General features: G+C 39.3%; 1 protein-coding gene across 1 annotated transcript in view; it reads left to right on the top strand.

The window, feature by feature from the left end:
* Positions 1-21,461, top strand: part of PARD3B (par-3 family cell polarity regulator beta) — an 852,378-nt gene that overhangs the window by 455,039 nt on the left and 375,878 nt on the right. The window contains exons 8-10 of the mRNA XM_087819630.1: positions 499-857; positions 3,204-3,343; positions 4,390-4,518. Coding sequence (XP_087675756.1) covers positions 499-857; positions 3,204-3,343; positions 4,390-4,518 — 628 coding nt within the window. The remainder of the gene's footprint in view (positions 1-498; positions 858-3,203; positions 3,344-4,389; positions 4,519-21,461) is intronic.

Here is a 21,461-nt window from a genome sequence, read left to right as displayed (position 1 = left end):
CCCACCGCGCCCCTCGGCACAGCCCACGCTCCTGCCGGCTGTCCCTGTAAGGAAACCTCTGTGTCGGGACTGAAGCTGGGGAACACAATTCAGGTAACAGAAAACCCGTACCTTAGAATAAAGTCCTCAACGGAAATTAACTGATAATCTGAATTATACAAAATAGGGTTTTTTTCCATCTAAAATTAAAGCTTTCTTTTCTACTTACTTCAGCAATCCTTGCTTCTGGATAGGTTTAGAAAAACTTAAAAGCTGTGGTTTGTTGGACAAGTTACTTAATCTCTCTGAGCCTCACTTTTCTGATTTTGCAAAATGAGAGCTGATTTTGCTCATCTCACGCGGTGGTTAAGGTTGAGGGACCACTGCAACGCCCAGCTGGTGGTCGTGGGGCCAGGAGCTCCCATGCTTAGGCCACCGAGCTGCTCCCGCCGCCGCGACACCGCGCTTGGAAGGTGGCAGCTGGCGCGCGGCGTCTGACCGGCTCCCACCTCTCCCCAGGGCCCAGGACGTCTTCCGTCAGGCCATGAAAGCCCCCTGCGTGCTGCTCCACGTGCTTCCCCCTCAAAACCGAGAACAGTACGAAAAATCAGTCATTGGACCTCTGAACATTTTTGGTAACAACGATGGCGTCTCGAGAGCAAAGCCACCGCCTCCCGTCCACGGAAGGTCGGGAATAAAGACAGCGAATCTCACAGGAGCGAGCGGTCCCGACGAAGACGCGTCGGCTTCCCCGCAGCAAAGCAAGAGCCCCCGAGTCCCAAGAATAGGTAGAAAGCCACCCTCTCCCTCACTCTCCCCTCTCATGGGCTTTGGCAGCAAGAAGAATGCAAAGAAAATCAAGATTGACCTTAAGAAAGGTAATTATTAAATTATGCTTAATAGCATTCTATTATTGTAACGTGTAAAATTGGTTAAGACAAATGCATTAAGGCTAATTTTGCTAATTTTCCCTTCATTTAATTATATCAAAGAATAGATTTAAGTGTATACTTAGGTAACAGATTTCTTGAAATTGTAGTACTTTCTTCTTAATCTCTTCTCCTGGAGAGTGTGGATTATTTGAAATAAGAAAATAATGAAGACATGTTGGGGAATGGAAAGAATCATTGCAAATTTGATAGAAACAGAACAATACTGTATCACAACCTAATACGAAATAGACACTAAAATTCAGTTGTCCCTGTTTTGAGCAAGATGAGTGATTTTTGAAACATCCTTAAGCCAAGCTCAAAAAGCGTATTGTTTCTGGTTCTCTGCGATAGTTTTGGACCAGAAAAAAATGTACTCATCAGAAAACAAACATGCGATAATTAGTCATTTCACTAATTCAACATTGCAAACAATTTTTTAAAACATACTTAATTTCAAAGGCATGTATAACCTTTTCTTCTTCGTCTTTTTCAATCTTCCTATCCATTTCGAATGCAGATCAATGAGACTAGATCACGTGTGTGCATACATATTTATGCAACATTATCATAAACGTAAGCATTCATGCATTTCTGTGCCTTTGTTTATTTCGTAACTTCCTTCCCCCACTGCAACCTTCTGCAATCCTATGTGATTTTCAAGACTCATTTCAAAAGACACTAAGATCTCATAGATTCTTGTCTAAATTAGTAGATATTTTAATGATTATAAGGTAGTTTTAGAATACTTATTAACATATATTAAAAGCAAATAACATATACTTTTAATAAAGATAATTCTGAAAGATCCTCTGGTCAAAATGTTCGATAATAATTCTGTACTGGGAAGGAAATGCATTGAGTAGGAGGTACAGATATTCCAGTGTGCATAGCAATTGGGCTTTTTATATAAATACATAATTTGTGTGTGTTTTTTACAAATTATCCAATTATGTATAGATATAGGGTTGAGTGCTTTGAAGATAGATGAATCAAAAGCAGACTATGACCTTAAAAATCTATCAGGAAGCCTTGGATAGGAAAATAAAGAATATGACATCAGAGCTGTACTTTGGGAAAATTAATCTGACAGCAAAAAGATATACTGAGGAAGACACCAAGCAGCAGAGGATCAGTAAGGGCGCACTGCATGTGTCTAGATATGATATGTGTGCCTTTGTAGCCGCCTGGATGTAGGAGGGAAGAGAGGGAGGGATTGCAGTTATTGCTGAGGGTTTCAGCCAGAGTAACTTGCAGGAGGGAGATGCTGTTGCTAGCAAGTAGAATTTTATATAGATGAGTATATTTGAAAAGGTCAGGATCTGGATCAGGGAACAGGTTCCTAGTAAAGTCTGAAAAGCTGCTGAAAGTATGTGCATGGTGATTTCTAAGAAGCTGACACCAGAGACATTAGGGCCAAACAACGATGTTTAGGTGTCATTTATAGGGAGATCTGAGCCAGGAGCTGGACAAGGCCGAGAGTCTAGAGGAAAAATTGTTCCAGGACAGATCCTTGGGGCACATCTATGTTGCTGTGGGAGAACAGTGGGTAAGAGAGATAATGACAGATATGATGTGATCAGAGAGGGAGGAAAATAATCAGAAAATGAAGATCTGGGGACCAAGGGGGTGGCTAATATCAAGAAAATGATTGGTGAGATGTGCCCAAACTAGGGAAGGGGAAAACATCAAGAACAGGAAGGATTACTGGGTATGCACACAGGTGGGTCACTGGTGATGGAAGACTGAAGAAGCAGCAAGACTGGAATAGGATCCTTTAGAGAGAAATCTAAGCATACCTTTAGACAGAGTGAAAAAAACATGTCCTTACGGAGAGAGCTTGGAGATGCATGGGACCAGGACAGGAGCAACAAGAGTGAGTGAAGGACAGTGGGATGCGGCATACAAGGGAGAGACACAGCAGGGGCGAGCCACAGGTAGCCAGCTGATTGAGCGCTGACAAAACTCATGTCACATGGTCTTTTGCTTCTTATGGTTTACTGAGAAATCAGCCTCCCAGGTGTATGGATAACATGTGGCATTTCTTCTAGGACCTTAAAACAAAAGTGTCACACGTCTGCATTTGGCCCTAAATTCACTTTGATAGCATCATAACCTGTCGGGAACAATCTCTATTTGAAACCAGACAAATGAAACATATTTAAAGTATTTACCGGAATGTAACTATTTCACTCATTCTACATGGGTCCAAATTAGGTAGATTTTACTGTAAGATTGAATATAATATTATTCCTGCTTACGGTGATCATGAATCTTCCTGGTCTTATACACTAGGCCCTGAAGGACTTGGTTTCACTGTGGTTACCAGAGACTCTTCCATACATGGCCCTGGTCCCATTTTTGTCAAAAACATTTTACCAAAGGGAGCAGCAATAAAAGACGGCCGCCTGCAATCAGGGGACAGAATTTTGGAGGTAAGAATTGGAATTAATATCTTGAATAAAATATTTCTTGGTTTTATATAAATAAGTATATAAACATATATTAATATTTATATTTTGAATATAATATGTTAAAAATTATTAAATACAAGATAAAGACTTTAATTATAAAACTAGTTAATAAGCAGCCTAACTTCATAAGCCCCCAATAAGGTCAGTGATACAGGGACAAGTAACACTGAAAATTTTTTCTGTCTTTTCTTACTTTCACCTCTTAGGGTCCTTGGGGAATTTGGATCAAATCTAAGAGTTCCTTTAATTAGGGGTAAGAATTTCAAAGTTACACCCAAGCCCTGGTAACAATTTCTTTAAACTTCTCTCAAGAATGGGTCCGCCTGTCTCAGGTTGATCTATGCCTGTAGAGAAGTATTTGGAATTACCCAGTGCAAGAGGCTTTTTTCCCCTCCTCTCATTTACTTTTGTTTGATAGCATCATCTTCTTGGCTAAATATATATTGTCAACTCACCTTTCAAGAAATCATCTCCATTGAAACTGTCTGGTTCCGTTTAACTTTCTCATGGCATCTCATCATGAAAGGAGATGTACCGAATGACTTAACGTAGCTGCAAATGAGAATTCCCAATAATCTAAGATGACCTGATGACTGTATTTTCCTAAACATGGAGCATGCTGTAGAATGGTAACAAAAGACTCCTGTTCCCAGAGCAGTTTGCCCAGTGGGAATAGTTCATTTCTGGTTCTTGTATGAGGCAGAAAATGGTGCCCATTAAGCATTTGAAAAGCCTTCCTTCTGTCCCCTCATAAGAATGTGAAGTCTTAGGAGCAATTGCTCATGTTAATTGCTGACTGCCTGAGACTGTCCAGCGCCAAAATTAATGATGGTGGTATGTTACTGTTATTTCCAAGATGGCTGGTTTGGGTCCATGTCTTTACTATTTATTTCAGATCTTCATTGATCATGGGGAGCCCATTTGCTGCTTACTTTCAAAAACCAATTAGGGTAGAAGAAGATGGCAAGTGTTGTAATCGTGGTTGTTCATATGATTGTATTCATTAGGTAAATGGCAGAGATGTCACTGGACGCACTCAGGAAGAGCTCGTGGCCATGCTGAGGAGCACCAAGCAGGGAGAGACTGCATCTCTGGTCATCGCCCGCCAAGAAGGAGCTTTTTTGCCCCGAGAGTTGGTAATGTTCAGATAGAGCTTAATACACTCAGTACTTTCCTAATAGCTGAAAGAAGAGTTCTGCATCACAGGCCTCATTGTGTACCAACTGCGTCACATCAAGAGCATTTTACTCCTCTTGGGGTATCTCAGTTTTAGGATGTTAATACAATGAGCTGGATATATGAAAACAGTGTTTCTGGTATACAAATTCAAAGTCCCTTTTAAGGAAGCAATTTAACAATATCCAACTGAATAAAATATACATTGAGTATGTGCTATGTGGTGGGCCCTATGCAATCAGCAAAAATGTTCATGGCTTTGCCTTACTGCAGTCTTAATTTGCAGTCTAAAAGGAAATAAAAATATAACCAAGGATTAAAAATGGTGATGAAGATGACAGAAGAAGACTGCTCAGTGCTATAGTAACACGTAACAAAGGAATTTAACCTAGTCTTGAGGGCTGGGAAAGGTATCTAGAGGGAGAGTATTTGAAAAATCTTATTAAAAATGTATACCCTGCGACCTAGTAACTACAACTTTAGTAATCTGTCCTAAACTGATCAGCAAATATATGGGGAAAATGCATGTACATTCATTTTTTTCCCCTAAGTTCTATTATTTACTGTGGTGATATACTGGGCGCTGTGCAACCTTAAGGTATTGGTTGGATAAATAACTGGATAGCTCTCTAATGAAATATATGTACTTTAGTTTCTGTAATTGTTAATAACATGAGAAAATGTTCATAGTATATTGTTAAGTAAAAGAGCAGGGTATAAAATTATATATGTAGTGTGATCAAATTACTTTTAAAAATCTTTTTTAAAAAGAATTGAAAGAAGATGTACCTAAATAGTTTGGATTATGAGAGAATTTTATTGTCTCATTTTTTTACAATGAACACATACTATTTATTTTATTATTGAACTATTTGAGAAGGCTATAGAATCTTCAAAGGATTTTTATGGTTAAGAACAAAGAGGAATAGATGTGATAAGAAGATTTTTATTACCCCTTGGTTTTTATTTTATTTCCTTTGAATCTATATAAGACATGACAAAGGCACATATGGGTAATATAATAGTTTCCAAGAGTTAGATTGTCAGAACAAAGAGGGTCAGTTGAGAAAATTGAGGATAGTTAGCTTGAGAAAGAAAGTTTAGGCCACATGATAATTATTTTCAGATATGTAAAGAGTTAATGTACAGATTAGAAAGTAGTCTTAATCCATTTCTTCAGATAGTTTATATCCATTAATTTACTTGTGTATTAATCTAACAAATTATTGAGTATCTGCTGTGCACTAAATCGAAGGTTCTGGGGATGCAAAAATAATACATATTTTCTGCCCTTATTGAGTCTGTGCCAAAACAAATAGTTGGGAGTGATAATGTTCCAAGAACTTTCTAACTATTGGAACTGTCCAGGAAGGAAATGGGCTATTTAGAATACTGAAGCAGAGCCTGCCTCACCATTTCTCTAAGATACTCTAAGAAAAAATTCTCACATTGATAAGGTGATAAGACTAGATAACCTTTAAGATATCTACTCTAGCCTAATATTCTGTTACATGTGTTTACATTCATGCTTGAATGTACAGCCTTGCTGAACCACCTCTCATATACTAATGCTCATTATTTCCCACCAAAGGACCCCCATCCTCCATGTTTCTGTGGCATTTGAGTTTCCTTTCCATTTTTCCTTCTCTTTTCCATCATCTTATACATTTTCCCTTTTGCTCTGGTGTATGCTTTGGGAAGATTTTCAGTAAAAGAGAGAAAGGAAGAAGAATTAGTGGTATAAACCGTAAAGACTGCACTCCCACTTCCTTTCCTCTACTTGACTCTCCTATATCCAAGCATTTTGGAACGCAGAATCTTGAATTTCTATCTATTCTCCTCCCTGAAGCTCCTTACTTTTCCTAAAGAGATGTTGCAGAAACTTGGAGCCTAGATTTTTTCTCTCTAAAATTCAGATGGATTTTTCCTTTAGTCATCTACAAACGCCTTAGTCTTTTGCTACAAACGTCAAACTGAAGCAGCATGTGTATATGGCAGGAAGCCCATTCACTTCTTGTCCACTTCTTCGGTTACTGGAGATAAATACTCTTAGAAAACCTCAGTGGGATTAGGTAGTACTTATTTCAGGGGTAGGAGAACAAGGAAGAAGTTTTAACTGTGTATTCTGTTGAAATAGGCTCCTGGAAGGAGTAAAACCCTACGTAAGAAGAGAAACATTCCAATTGGCCCCTATGCATGCAAAAGAAACTAATGTCAGAGCTCCAACGGGAAACTCAAACCCTCACCAGATGCCCCTGGTTCCCCATCTTATAGCCTGTATACCCTTCTCCATGTGTCCTCTAGAATTCCTACCTTAACTGCCAAGTTTCTTCCTGAAAGCTCTCCCCCTCCCCCAGGTAAGGGGAAAAGGGATATTGATCTTATCCCAAATTGAAACTCTGAATACATGTGGAATGTAGCAAATGGATAATAGAATTTTCAGACTAAAGGGAGCGAGAAGAATCTGTAAATCCAACTCTCATTTTGCAGTTGAGAAAACAGAGGTTCATTGTGGTTGAGTAACCTGTCCAGGGTCCTACAGGGAACAGGAACTAGAGGCCTAAGTTTCTTAACACTTACTAGCATCTCTGGAGTTCAACTTCCTATCCTCAGCTTCTGAAGTCGCCACTTACTGTGTGATCTAGAGCAGGTGACAGTATCATTCTGAGGCTCGAGGACTGAAAGAGGTAATGCATGCAAAGCTTCTGGCATAGTTTCTTGCCAATTGTAAGTTGTCAATATATGTTAGCTATAATTATTTCTTTGCATACATTACCATTTCTGTAGTATTGTAAACATAATACTGTTCTTTAGATTCATTATGGGGTAAATAAATTTATGCAAGTTTGCCTGGGGTTAACCACTATTTCAAACATTGATTGGTTTCTTTTTTATTATTTTAAAATGTATTTTGGTATCCAAAATATGAATTGCAAACAATTTTTATGACCAAGTCCATAATTCAGGACAGCCTGTATATATTATTTCATTTTCACTTAATAGAATTTAGCAAAATTTGATTTCTATCCCAGAAAGTGACATCATAGGCTGAGCCCACCAGAGAACATATTAAATTAATTGTGTAACGATGAGATTGAGTGCAAATAAATTATTTGTTCTCATTGTTTTTAGTTTTATACAAAATTTGGAGGGCATATGGTTAGTATCCATTCTCTGAGAATTCCCTGGCAAATTGTCTCAACTCTTCAAAAAATAGACTTCTAACTACCCAAGTATGTAGAACATTCTTTGTAACCACAGCAAAGCAAGGGCCTTTGAGGCTTACAAGCACCTAGGTAATGTGGACCCAGATCTTTGTTTTGGAGAATTATGGGATAGTATTCTCTCTCCAGCCCAAATGCCTGCCTTAAGTGCTAAGTAGCATGAACCATACAGCAAGTTTAAAGAGAGGTCATGCTTCGCATGCACGGGAGTGTTTCAGTGGGAATTACTTCATAGCGTGGCATGCCCTGGACTATTTGAAAGAGCAAAATGAAGAACAGTGTTCTATGTGATACATCTTTGTATTCTTCTTCCAAAAAAAATTGAAGATGGTATTGCTCCTTTCTCTTCTCCCTTATTGTGATTGATGCGCACACTTGACTTTCCATTGAAAATGTGGCAGGATGAAGGAAGGACAGCACTTCCTGCTTTTGTCTTGCTCTATCTCCTTTGAAGAAAACAAGCTGTGTTTATTGTTTTCTGTTCCGAGAAGCTGTCCTCCCCCTTTTGTGAAGCCTTGCTATTTCAGACACTCTCTACCCTCTTAAGGGCCCAGCTCTGCCTATTTTCTGACAGTTAAATCTTCCTCGCCTCCTTGTTATCACTAGCTCATTGTGAAGTCGTAACACTTACAGCCAAGGGACCGTGTGGTCAGCAGTGATACAGGAAGCCCCAATATAGGATGGCCTCTCAGATGTGACCCTCTGTCACTCCAGAGGCCTCTGCACCCATTTCCTGCTCATTTCTCTTGCCTGCCACATAAGAGAAGCTGCTGGGTTCTTACATTCGCTGGGCCATGTCCTCCTTCCTGAGCAGTTGGTTAGTATCACAAATGCAGCAGCACGTGGAGCCAACCTTCTTCCCATGTGTGGCAAGCTGGGTTGAAAATCAAATGAGAGGAATTAATGTAATAACGTTACAACTATTTAGCTCTTCCTGGTATCTTTACCAAAAGAACTGTGCGTCCAAGGTAATCCTTCCAGAATCCCGGTCTGAAAGGTTCTCTGATCTCACCCCCTGACTGGGGTAATGGTTATTGAAGAGGTGTTCACATAAGAAACATTTTTGCAGAAGGAACTTTGAGATTAGCGTTGGTAATAGAATCGGAGGGTGAAACTGCTGTGTCTGCGTCTGCACTTGAAATGAAAACTTAATCGGTGGTTTGTTTGGTCTGTTCTGTGAGAGGCTGGTCTACAAGTTCTTTTCCATCCCTGATACCTGAATTTTTTCTTTTAAATGCAAAGTGTCAGATAAAGCTACCTTCCCATTTAGGAAAGATGCTGAAACACTGAAGGTTTTCTATTTATTTCATGCCTTTATTTTTATAAAAGCTTCAGAGAGAGAGAGCGACACTGTTATTTGTCATGTGTGTGCGTGTGTGTGTGCACGTATGTATGTCTTCTTTCATTTATTGAGGAGAAAGAAATATTCTGCCATTTCTTTGTTAACCTCTTTAGTGTTTCATATTCTGACCTACTGCCTTATCTTTAAATTATCCTGAAAATCACAGCAACCCCTGGTGGGTAAAACTAGCTGAGAAAATTTCAAATGTATTTATAATTTCTACCTGCCAAGTTTGCCTCCTATTAAATGACAGCCTCTGCAAGTGGGATTGACTGTATTTCAAAGAAGCAAGTTGCTGCTGCCTGGCATGATTGAGATCCAGAAGTTGGCCGTGCTTGTCATGCTGGTTTGACCTTCACTTACTAATATTGCTCTTGCTGAGAAAAAACAGTGAATGCACATACGTGGAGATTCCCTTAATAGCTACCGTGCTTAGTGTATTTCAACACTACCATATTTACCAGCCCCTGTGACCACTTCCCCCAATGACATGTGGCTCCAACTCCTTCATGGTTTTCTCTGTCTCCTTAAATGAAAAATTCTCATCTTCAAATGTCAAATTATTTAACATCATAAATCATGCAAGAATTTTTGTTTGAAATTTTAGATGAACCTCATTTAACTGATACGTTATTTTATTCCCTTTGGCTATTTGATTCAAATGATTCTATGCTTAATTAACCAAGGTACTTAAGGAAGAGTGAATGTTATAGCAGTTATTGTAGATAAGTAGCAGAAATTGAAGAATGATTTCAGAGTGATTTTTCTATGCAAACCAAAGTGCCCGAGTTATGTTTTGAAATTTAAAGTATTATGCAGAAATCAAAATGCATTGCTATATTTTACGGATCCTTCACGTAACATGGCTCTAGTGACTTAAAATTCACTCCACACTAAGATACGGTGTTCATTTCTGCTTCTCCCTACAGTAATTTTCGTTTCCCTCTTACTGTATTTCTATTCAACCAATTTATATTTAACCCTAGTCAGGGCTCTGCAACATGAACTCCAGAGGTCAATAAGATGTGTTTCTGTCCTAAGGGAGCTTCTAGCCCATAACAAAAAGAAAAGTGATGAGCTGATGAAATTGTGCAAAAAAAAGTGTTGCAGTGACTCAAAGTTAGAAACCAAGAAAACCTTCAAAAACACAACAGACTTTGCCCTGGCCTGTGTGGCTCAGTTGAGGGTCATCCCATGCACTGAAAGTTTGCTGATTCAATTTGCCATCAAAGCACATACCTAAGTTGCTGGCTTGAGCCCCAGTAGGGACATGCAGGAAGCAGTTGGTTGATGTTTCACTCTTACATTAATGTTTCTCTCTCACATCAATGTTTCTCTCTCTCCCTCTCCCTTCATCTCTGTCTCTAAAAATTAATTTAAAAAAAACAAACAGACTTGGAGAAGATTTTTGATGATTGAGTAGAATTTTAAAATGAAAAGTTGCAGGGGTGGGGCAGGGGTGCGGAGTAGTGTCCTCAAATACTCAGAGATTGGAAAACATAAAATACATCAAGAAGATAGTGGGCAGCCCAACTTGATAGATTACTGAGCAAGGGGCTGACATGAGAAGTAGTGTTATTTGGAATGAATTGGAAGGAGTGAAAGGATTTTAAGATACCTGCTAAGAGCTTATTGTAATTCACTAGAATGTAGTGGTTGGGAGCTTGGGATCTGGGATCAGTCAGACATGAATTGAATCCTGGCTCTACCACTGATTGGCTGAATGGTTTAAGTTACCTCCTTGAGCCCCCATTTCTCATCCCTAACATGGAGATCAGATCATCATCTACCTAAGAGACTATTCGCATTAAGTGAGATATACGTAAAGCACTTAGGATAGGCCACAGAACCGGATTCAACAAATGTTACTGTTCTCATCGTTGCTCATCTGAGTGAGGGATGCTAGTGTGCAGTTAGGGTTTCCCACCCATTGCTGACTGAGAGAGAGATGAAGGTAAACAAGTTTAGTTTGGGCATTTGATAGATGTCTGGGTGATGGAGTAAGAAATATCAATTCAAAGTTTTGACTTTAGATGTCTAGGGATAGTGTTAAAAGATGTATAGGTTGGTTTGGAGGAGAAAACAATTATTTTGTCCTAGAATTGTATTCCTTTCATAGATCCCAAGCTGGCCTATGGTCCTGTGATATCGGCACGGTTTCCTTCTCCCTGCTCTCCAGCTGTTCCAAACTCTTCTCACCAGTTTAAAATGTTGCCAGGGCCCTCTCCTTGCCAAACATTTGCTGTGAGCCTTCCCGCCTGTCTAGGACACCCCTCCCTTCGCTTTCACCTCACAGCTTCTTAAGATATCTACATAGAGGTCCCTTCCTTGGGCAAAACTTCCTCGAAGGCCCAGGTATTGGTTATAGAGCACCACTGTTTTCCAGTCATATTCAGGTCTCCCCTTGTCATGCCCCTAAACCACACATTGTTAAAATTTCTCCAATAGACCTTCAAAACTATAGAGAAATAGCAATTAAGAGCCCGGGTTTGGGAGTCTCATAACCTGAATGTGAATCCCTGCTTTCCTATCCAATTCAGCCTCTCAGTGCCTCAATTTCCTTATCTGTCAAGTGATAATAACAGCACGTAATTTTGAGAATTGGCCCAGCATAGATGCTAGCACATGCTAAATCTCAGATAATGTTAACTCCTGTAATTTCCTGTGCCTGGTACACACTGTATGCTCAGTATTTGTTGACTGAATAAATGGAAGCTCTGCATTGTTAAAGCAGATGACACAAAATGCTAAAAAAAGTATTGCTAAAGGGACTTTCACCCCTAATCCATACCTAAACTTTATCTAATGCATTATCCATTTAAACCAAATTTAAAAATATTCAGAGTTTGGGGCATTAGCAATCTTTAATTACAGCTACATAAGACAGAGAGGATAGGGGTAGTTAGTACTGAATGTAAATGACAATTTAGGTAGTTTAAATTATCAGAATATTTGCAGAATCTAGTACATTCTACTTGTAAAGATATAGGAAAGTATTATTACCTCACATTTTAAAATATTAGAGGTATTTTTAAAGTATTAAGAGTATTTTTTAATGCTTCAGTCTTGGCCACAATAACTTGTTAAAACAGTAGTTCTCAAAGTGTGGTCTTAGACCAGCAGTATAGTATCACCTGGGGCCTTCTTACACGTGCAAATTCTCAGGCCCCCTCCAGACCAAAGAAATGGGAACACTCTAGGAGTGGGGCTCAAAGAGATGTTTGAACAAGCCCTCCAGATAGTTCTGAGGCTCACTCAAGGCTGAGGACCATTGGAATAGTGGTTCCATTATAAATAGCATAAGGACTATAGGGTAACTTAGTGACTAGAGTTGACTACCTTCAGTAATCACATTTTCAACTGTATCTTTCTATTCTGCAAACAATTTCTTGCTCTGTGAAAAATATTCTGTGAAAAAGTTAAGCCCCGTGTCTCTTTGGCCACGTGCCCTCATTTTGGCCAAGGGCCAGTGCCGAGCACAATCCAGTTACTCAACTCAATTACACCTGATTCATTTAGGCGAACTCAATTGTACTTGACTTTTTCAGGCCCACTCGATTGTGCTTTAAAATTTTCACACTCAATTTGATTGTGCTCCAAATTTGTTACGTGCCACCTTGTAACTTGTAGATTTAGACACTTACCAAAGGGAGGTATTTATAAGGAAGCTTAAAAGATTGGGTTATTGGTATTTGTTTGCAGTTACCCAGCTTTCCTTCTCCCTTCCCCTTTATCTCCAACATGGGGTGCTATGAGGTAAGACATGCTCCACCGGCCTACGGGACCATACCCAACTTTGTTTCCTGACCACTTATTGAGTTATATGAAGGACTTTTATCACTGGTCTTTCCGTAATTAATTCTTTGCCTTTCTTGGAGGCTTAGGATCTAAGGAAGCATTGTTTAACAGCTCAAAATACTGTTTCAATTTTCTTATGTTTCCTCTTTCTCTCCTTTTCCTTCCTCTCCTTTCCTTTCTTGTTTCTGACCTGTCATCCTGCCCTTCTGGAAGCAGATAACACTCAACACAGTATTGGTCAGTAACAGAATATATTTACTTCTTCATTACAGTAAGATGCCGGGTGGTGATGAAGAGGAAGGTAATAGTACATTATATTAAATTACATTAAAATATACTGTGGTTGAACTCATGGCAGAGATTTTAAAGCTCCTAAGAAGGTGATCCTCATTTACTATCACAGATCAACTGTGCTTAGATACTCCCATTTCTCTCATTTGTTTGTTTGTTTTTTGAATAGGAAAAATGGGGCACAGAGATATTGGAAATTTACAAAATGTACAAAACCAGAAACATTTTTTCAGTAAGACTTCCACCGCACTGAGCAAGCATCATAACCTTCTCTCGCTTGTGCTGAGGAGAGATTCTGGGTCCTCAATCTCTGCCAGTTTCTTGAATGCGTTCAATAACCCGCAAGGCTGAGGGATTAATAGTCATTTGCTACTCCCTGGGAAGTACTTATACCTGAAAGAATTTTACTGAACCCTTGTCAGCAAAATCTAGTCTTGGTAAAATAGATGATGATAAATGCTCTGGTTCAGCATTATTAAAACAGATGGAGGAAGTGCGGGCCATTTTGCCTGGTTGTATGGCTTCCAGGTGTCAGAACGAAACACTTAACGGCCTTTATCACAAGCCTGGTTCTGTTGGAGGGTGGAAGCGGTGCAAGGAGGAGCGTCCTAAGCTGAAGAGCTTCTCTCCTGACATTTCAGGGGATTGGGGCCTAATTACATTCTCCTGCGAAGTTAAGGATGAAGAGCCGTGAGATTCATCTGTATTCTCATGGTATGAGAAATATGTCTTATTAGTGGCCACTGTGGCTACGAGTAGGCTAAAAAAAAAACCAAGCAGTTTTTGAATATGCATGTTTAAACAGCTCAGAAAAAGTAATATCGTGACCAACCACAAACTGCCCTTCTTCTTATCCAGTTAGCCAAATGTCACCAGTAACTCCTGCCAGCTGTTGCTGCGGCGCAGCTGGGTAAGACGGTGGTTACAAAACTCGGGGGAAGACCTTGATTTGCTTAATTACATCTATGCCTGTGATCTGTGCGTTTGCTAAGGTACATCTGGTGTAAGATAAGGAAATGCATGCATTCTGTAAAGGATGTTTAAAGATTAAGGGGGAAAGGTACTGCCTTAATTGATTGTGGTTGACTTTTCCAGCTGTTATCAAAGTAAATACCACACATGTGAAACCGCCACGACAGTCCACTTGATTTTGAAAGTAACGCTTAGAGGTCTGAACGTGTTTCATCGGCCTGTTTTTCGGGAAAATGTGTGATCTTTATCATTAAAGACTATCAGCCTAATATTGCTACTTTTTTTTTTTCCTGAGGGCTGATAAAACAGAGATAGACGCTTAAATAACAATCTGTTGCCACTTACCTCTTCCCATGCTCCGTCCCCAAAGATTCTCCGGCAACAACTTTTAAATATGTTCTCATTATTTTTAATGAGTGCCCAGAAAGTATGACGCATAATGCACCAGTAAATAGGTGCCCTTTTACTGAACCTGTCAGATACAATAAAACAGTGAAGGAGTTAAGATTCATTTTTCTTTAAGATATTGTAATTATTTAAATTAAGATGCCCTAGTACAAATCACATACTATTCAATCCCTGTGGCTGCCTCAACAAAGCCCCACCAAAGCCCTGGTTCTCTTTTCAATAAAGACCGTTTTATCACAAATGTTAAAAAGACAAAAGAACACTTAATATTGTTATGTCTCTTTAAGTTTACCCTTCTTTAAATCCGCCCAATGGCAGGATATTCGATTACAAACGAGTTCAATTATGTTTCCTGACCACTTATTGAGTTATATGTAGGACTTTTATCACTAGTCTTTCCGTAATTAATTCTTTGCATTTCTTGGAGGCTTAGGATCTAAGGAAGCGTTGTTTAACAGCTCGAAATGTTGTTTCAATTTTCTTATGTTTCCTCTTTCTCTCCTTTTCCTTCCTCTCTCCTTTCCTTTCTTGCTTCTGACCTGTCATCTTGCCCTTCTGGAAGCGGGTAACACTCAACACGGTATTGGTCACTAGCAGAATATATTTATCTCTGCATTACACTAAGATGCCGGGTGGTGATGAAGAGGAAGGTAATGGTATATTATATTAAATTACATAATAATGCCACATGGTAGATGGAGATAGTAGTAGAATGGGAAAAATACTCCCTAGAACAACAAAGCCTCTGCTATTGTCACCCAGACACAGGGCAGGACATAAGTAGGTTTACAGTTATGAGTACGCAAAACAGCTCGTTCTTGTATTATTATTTATTAATTGTAGTACTATTTTCTATACAAACAACTGTAAACCTACTGTTGCCACCCTGTGTGGGAGCCCATGCCTTTGGATTTATGGTACTGTGGGCCTTAACTAAACCCTGCAGGTGAGTTACAACTTTCAGCCTGACACAAAAGGGCTCACACTCCCCCTTCTCTCCTTCCCAGCAGCTACATTTTTCATCTCTAGACCCTTGACTTCCCACTTAAGGGGAAAAACTCACAGAAACAAACAAGCAAAAAAACTCAAAAATGGAAAAACACCCAACCAATACATCATAGCTGTGACTTGCTTGCTCTCCATGGCCTGGAGACCAAATGCTCCTCTTCCATGATACTCAGAGAGAGGTTAATACTCAGCAGAGCTGTCTTCTTGGGCCTCCGTGTCTATTTCTGGGTCCACATTGATGATAACAGGACCTGATTGTTCAACAAATATTTATCAAACACCTACTACTATTTCCAGTTTAGCTGATCAAATGTTGATTGAACATTTATTTGTGCTAGATGCTGTACCATGCACTGGGTATTTTAAGATGTACTAAGTCAGGACTTACAGACATTGCTAAGTGCCATTAGAGAAACAAGATAAGAATATGGCATAGTGCCTACCATCTGCGGCGAAAGCTGATAGGAGGGGAAATAGTTGCACAATTTAAGGAAGAAGTTGAGAGAGGTTAATAGTGAACTGGAAGTTCACTATAAAAAAAAGAAATCCAGGCCCTGGCCGGGTAGCTCATAGAAACAAGCAAGCAGGTTTGATACACCAAGGTTGCAGGTTCGATCCCCAGTCAGGGCACATGTAGGAATCAACCAGTGAATGTGTAAATAAGTGGAACAACAAATCAATCTTTCTCTCTCAAATCAATAAAAATAATTTTTTAAAAAGAAGAAATCCATAAGTGCTTTAAAATCATGAAAAATTTCATTTATGAGGTGGGATTCTGGACTGTGGATGGATTCAAAGAAGCAAAGGGAGAAAACACTTCTAGGGAAACAGAGAAGCATGAGGCAAGAGCGGAAGGAAAACTGAGGAAAAGGGAGAGTAGAGGGAAGGGACATTCTAGTTATAGTACTAATACTGTTGACATTTTACACTCTCATGCGAGCAAAATTTGCAGGTCCGTAATAGGACCATGTCTAGGGATGATATAAAATGCCATTGAATGAGAATTTAAGATCTGTTGATGCCCCCTTTTATAAGGTCTGTGTTCATAAGTTATCTGTTCACGAGTTCTATGTTTGGGCTCATTCACGCAGCTTGCCTCCCTTACGTGGCTGTCACTTGGGGCTGGCTCTTGCATGGGGCACTTGGTTCTCCTTCATGTGATTTCTTACCCTCCAGGAGGCTGGTCTGGCTTCCTCACATGACATTCTTAGGACAGCGAATGCATGGGATGCAAAGGCTCTTGAGGCCCAACCTTGCGAGTTGCACTGTGACATTTCTGGCTCATTCTCTTGTTTTTAATATATTTTTATTTTTCAATTACAGTTGACATACAATATTATATTAGTTTCAGATGCACAACATAGTGATTAGACTTTATATAACTTACTAAGTAATCACGCCGATCACCCTAGTGCCCATCTGACGCCATCCATGGTTATCACAGTATTAATGACTGTACTCTGTATCCCCATGACTGTGTTTCTGATTGGCAATTTGTACATCATAATCCTTTCCCCTTTTTCATCTATCCCCCAACCCCCTTCCATCTGGCAACCATCAAAATGTCACATGTTCTCTGTATCTATGAGTTTGTTTCTGTTTTGTTTATTTTGTTTTTTAGATTCTGCATATAATTGAAATCATATTATATTTGCCTTTCTCTGTCTGACTTATTTCACTTAGCATAATACCCTTTAGACCCATCCGTGTTGTTGCTGATGGCAAGATTTCATTCTTCTGACTGAGTAATATTTCATTGTGTGTGTGTGTGTGTGTGTGTGTATCACTTCTTTAGCCACTTGTCTATCTAAGCTCACTTAGGTTGTGAGTCTTGGCCGGTAGGCACGTCCTAGGCCTGAAGCTTCCTTGACAAATATCTACCTTAAGTGAGTTTGTCTATTGCCTTTTTGCATCTAAGGTAACATGCCTTTGAAATTTCAGAGTAATTTCCTGTTATCTTGCTCCCTGAATACCATCTCTGTGTGCTGTAAATGTTAATTATTAACCGAGCTACACCCACCAATGTAAACGAAGTATGTAGCTCTTCATTTTACTTTTTACCCAATCCTAGAAATTTCCCTGCTTTGTTTTCTCCTGCCCCCTTAATCTACCACCAATGGATTTCATGTAACCCTCCTTATGTCTCACTTTTTCTCTAACATATAAAATAAGCTGCAAAACTGCCATTTTCTGGAGCATTTTCTCAACCCGTGGAGATTTTCCTCCCTGGCACTGTCATCAGTTTGGCTCAAATAAACTCATAAAAATTCTCTATAGGTTTGGACGTTTCTTATGTCAACAATACCTACAATCTGGATTGGGGACTGGGAGTGGAAGTTGGATTGTGTAGTTAGTGATAAACTAACAAATACTAAAATTAAATTATCAAAGGAAAAAGTAATTGGCAGTAAATAAGGAGAAGAGTTTACTTATCTATAAAATGAAGGGATCGAATTAAATGGTCTCTTAAATCGTTTTCTAATGCAAAATACTCTTCTCTGAATTTCTGCGCATCAGATCTTGGCATGACACTCAATACAGAGAGTGCCTGAATTATGATTGATCTGTGTACTATACAAATGGGCAGCAGGAGTCTGCCTCTCAGTGCTTCTTTGCTTCACATTTCAGAATGCCTTGGGAGCATTTGATGTAGAATGCCTTCTCCTAAGTGAATGTAGAGCTAACAGGTCGCCGGCAGATATCTCTCGCATGCCCACCTTTTTTATCTCCAGCATTGCGGTGCTTGTTGCCATAGTAGTTAGTAGGCACGGATGGAGCCCTTCCGCTCCTGACGCCACCACAGCTGTGGGTACCATAAGAGACCTCACTTCCATAGCCAGCTGAAAAGGAAATGTGTTCGTCCTTTCCTAAATTGGAAGGGTAGGTGTATTTTCCCATAGAACATTCTTAAATATAGCCCATCCCATAGAATGCAAATCATTACCTACTCTCATGTCTTAGAGATACTGCGAAGTAAGCAAACCTGTTATCTAATTGAAACCTAGGCTCAATGCACCCATATTTCTTTTGAGAGGAAAAAAAAAAAAAGTACAAGTTGCAAGAACCAGGTTTACAGGCAAACATACAGCATATAACCTGTTTCCTAACTAGGAATTGTCTTTCTTCACAGTCAGTTTATTTAGAGCTAATTTGCGTTGCACACAAAGAAATGTGAATAAATTATAAACACTGTTCATTAAGGTTTTGGCTATCCTTGATGAAAAAAAAAAAAAAAAAATCCCTGGGTTCTGGATTCTTTTATTGGGAAAATATGAGTGTGTCAACACTAGCAACTTGTTAAAAACTTGGCAGGTATTTTCAATGTAATCATTAATACAGGCCCCTTTAATTCCTCTTTGGTACTAGACAGGTTGTAAATAAGTCATATAAATAAATATTAATGCAATTATTAACTTGGTAATTTTATGTGCTATGTAGGCATGCAAGGAAATTAAACAAAGATGAAGGCTGCTGAACTTGTTCATGTTTGAGGATATACCTAAGAGTGACTTATTCCCTGTATCATAAAGAGATAGAAATACACTAGTTTTCAGCTGCGCAACTGAGTATGGTTGTAAAAAATATTCATATGTAATTTTTCATGGTGGTTAAGTTAATAACATGTCACTATAATTTGTGTGCTTCTGAAATAGAAACCAAATCATGTGCATCCTACTTGGAAAGGAAGTAAAGACAAAATAGATACAAACAAGCTAGTCGCTTACTTTTTTATTTTATTTATTTGTTTTTAAAGTATATGGATTACTTGTCAAATTTATTGGGGTGACATTGGTTAATAAAATTATATAGGTTTCAGGTGTACAGTTCTATAGTACATCACTGTACCCTGTATTGTGTGTTCCCCACCCCAAGTCAAGTCTCCTCCCATCACCATTTAAACCCCTATACCCTCTTCTACCTTCCCTGCCCCCCCCCTTTCCCTCTGTTAATCTGTTGTCTGTCTGTGGGATTTGTTTTCTTTTTTTTTTTTTGCTTACTCCCTTCACCTTTTCTACCCAGCCCCCCAACCCCCCTTCCCTCTGACAGCTGTCAGTCTGTTGTCTGTATCTTTGAGTCTATTTCTGTGTTTGTTAATTTATTTTGTTCATTAGCTCCCACATGTAAATGAAATTATGTGATACTTGTCTTTCTCTGACTGGTTTATTTCACTTAGCATAATACTCTCCAGGTCCATCCATGCTGTTGCAAAAGGTTAGGTTTCCTTCTTTTTTATGGCTGCATAGTATTCCACAGTGTAAATGTCCCACTGCTTTTTATCCACTCATCTACTGATGGGCACTTGGGCTGCTTCCAAATCTTAGCAATTTAAATAACACTGCAATGGACATGGGGGTGCATATATTCTTTCGAATCGGTGTTTCGGATTTCTTTTGATATATTTCCAGGAGTGGAATCACTGGGTCATAAGCCGCTTACTTTTTTTAAAAAGCCCAGACTTTGCTGCCAGATAACCGTTCAGAGGTTCCTCTTTAACCCGAGGGTTTCTTGCAGAACAGAATAGGATAGCATGTAAATGTCTTACTTCCTTCACAAACCTTTGAAAATGTAACCCGCAGATTGCTTTGCCCCTCACCCTCGGCTCTCAGTGACTCTCAAGGGGGTTGGCAGGTCTTATCAGGCCTGAGCAGCCCGGCGAGGGCAGCCGGCACATGGAGAGGCCAGGGCCGCGCAGTGGTCAAGGCCGTCGGGCAGGTAGTGAAAGGCCTCTTGCTGTGTTGAACAAATGCCGTTTCCTTCCTGTCTTCCGCAGGAGCTAATTTTGTTTTTCACTTCTGTCTGGTATAAGAACAATAAGGATTCAGAAGGCCATTCTGCCAGTGAGGAGGTGTGCATTAGATTATCATAAATCCCCAGATAAAAAGTGCAGCGGTCAATGAGAACAGGCATTCGTGGGTGAAATAAAAGGTTTAATTGAAAAGTACTGTCCCAGGGGAGACAGATGACTGAGCGTGGTATTGAGTAGACATTAATGACCACAGACCAGAGAGTGAGGAAAGCAAAAGGAAAACCATTCTTTTTTTTCTTTTTTTATTTCCCAAATCTGTTTTTCTTTAAGAGAATGTGGGAAATTATCCTAATAGAATACTAGGGGGAAAGTGGGGTTTTGATTAGACACAGTGTTCTTAGAATACTATTAATATTTCTTAGGAAGGTACAGCTGAATTTTTTACTAGTACAGATAGTTTTGTTAGAAGTTAGAGATCTAGACAGAGTACAAAGTGTACTGATACGCTGACTAATAGTTAAAACTGATACTTACCTATTGTGTTGAGTTACAACATATTAGAAAATCATTTGCACTTATTCATAATCCTGTAATTTTTTGACTTTTTTATTATGTCTCTCAGCTTGTTCTTAAGTACGTTGGATTTTCGTTCAGTGTAACGGGAAAAGAAATAACCGAACATACGGTCCCCATTAAGCACTAGACGGCTTGCTTTGTATCACTGAAATACGGCTGCCTTGGTAAATCACACAGATTTGCTTAGCCCATGCCCTCCTTTTGATGTGGCTGAAATAATGGGATAGACTCTGTGTCCCCCGAGACAAGGCTGGCGTTAAGGATGGCCCGAACCAAAACGTAACTGGTCAGGTGTCTCCCGGCCAGGCATTAACATATTTCATTATGACTTTGAGCTTCTATCAGGTCAAACACAGTATAAAAAACAATCTGGGTTACCTGAGCCTAATGTGCAGTGATTTTGAAAAGACAAAGGTGAAGAGATACCAAATATATTAAGAGAGTTTTAATTGGTGTTTGTGACCAAGTAGTGCCCAGTTTAGTTTTTTTTGGGGGGGGGCATCAAAGCTATTTTTAGTTTACTTGCTTTTCAGTTTT

Source organism: Miniopterus natalensis, chromosome 8, assembly GCF_054644295.1.
Source record: "Miniopterus natalensis isolate mMinNat1 chromosome 8, mMinNat1.hap1, whole genome shotgun sequence".
Taxonomy (NCBI): domain Eukaryota; kingdom Metazoa; phylum Chordata; class Mammalia; order Chiroptera; family Miniopteridae; genus Miniopterus; species Miniopterus natalensis.
This window is presented reverse-complemented; position numbering and strand designations above follow the sequence as displayed.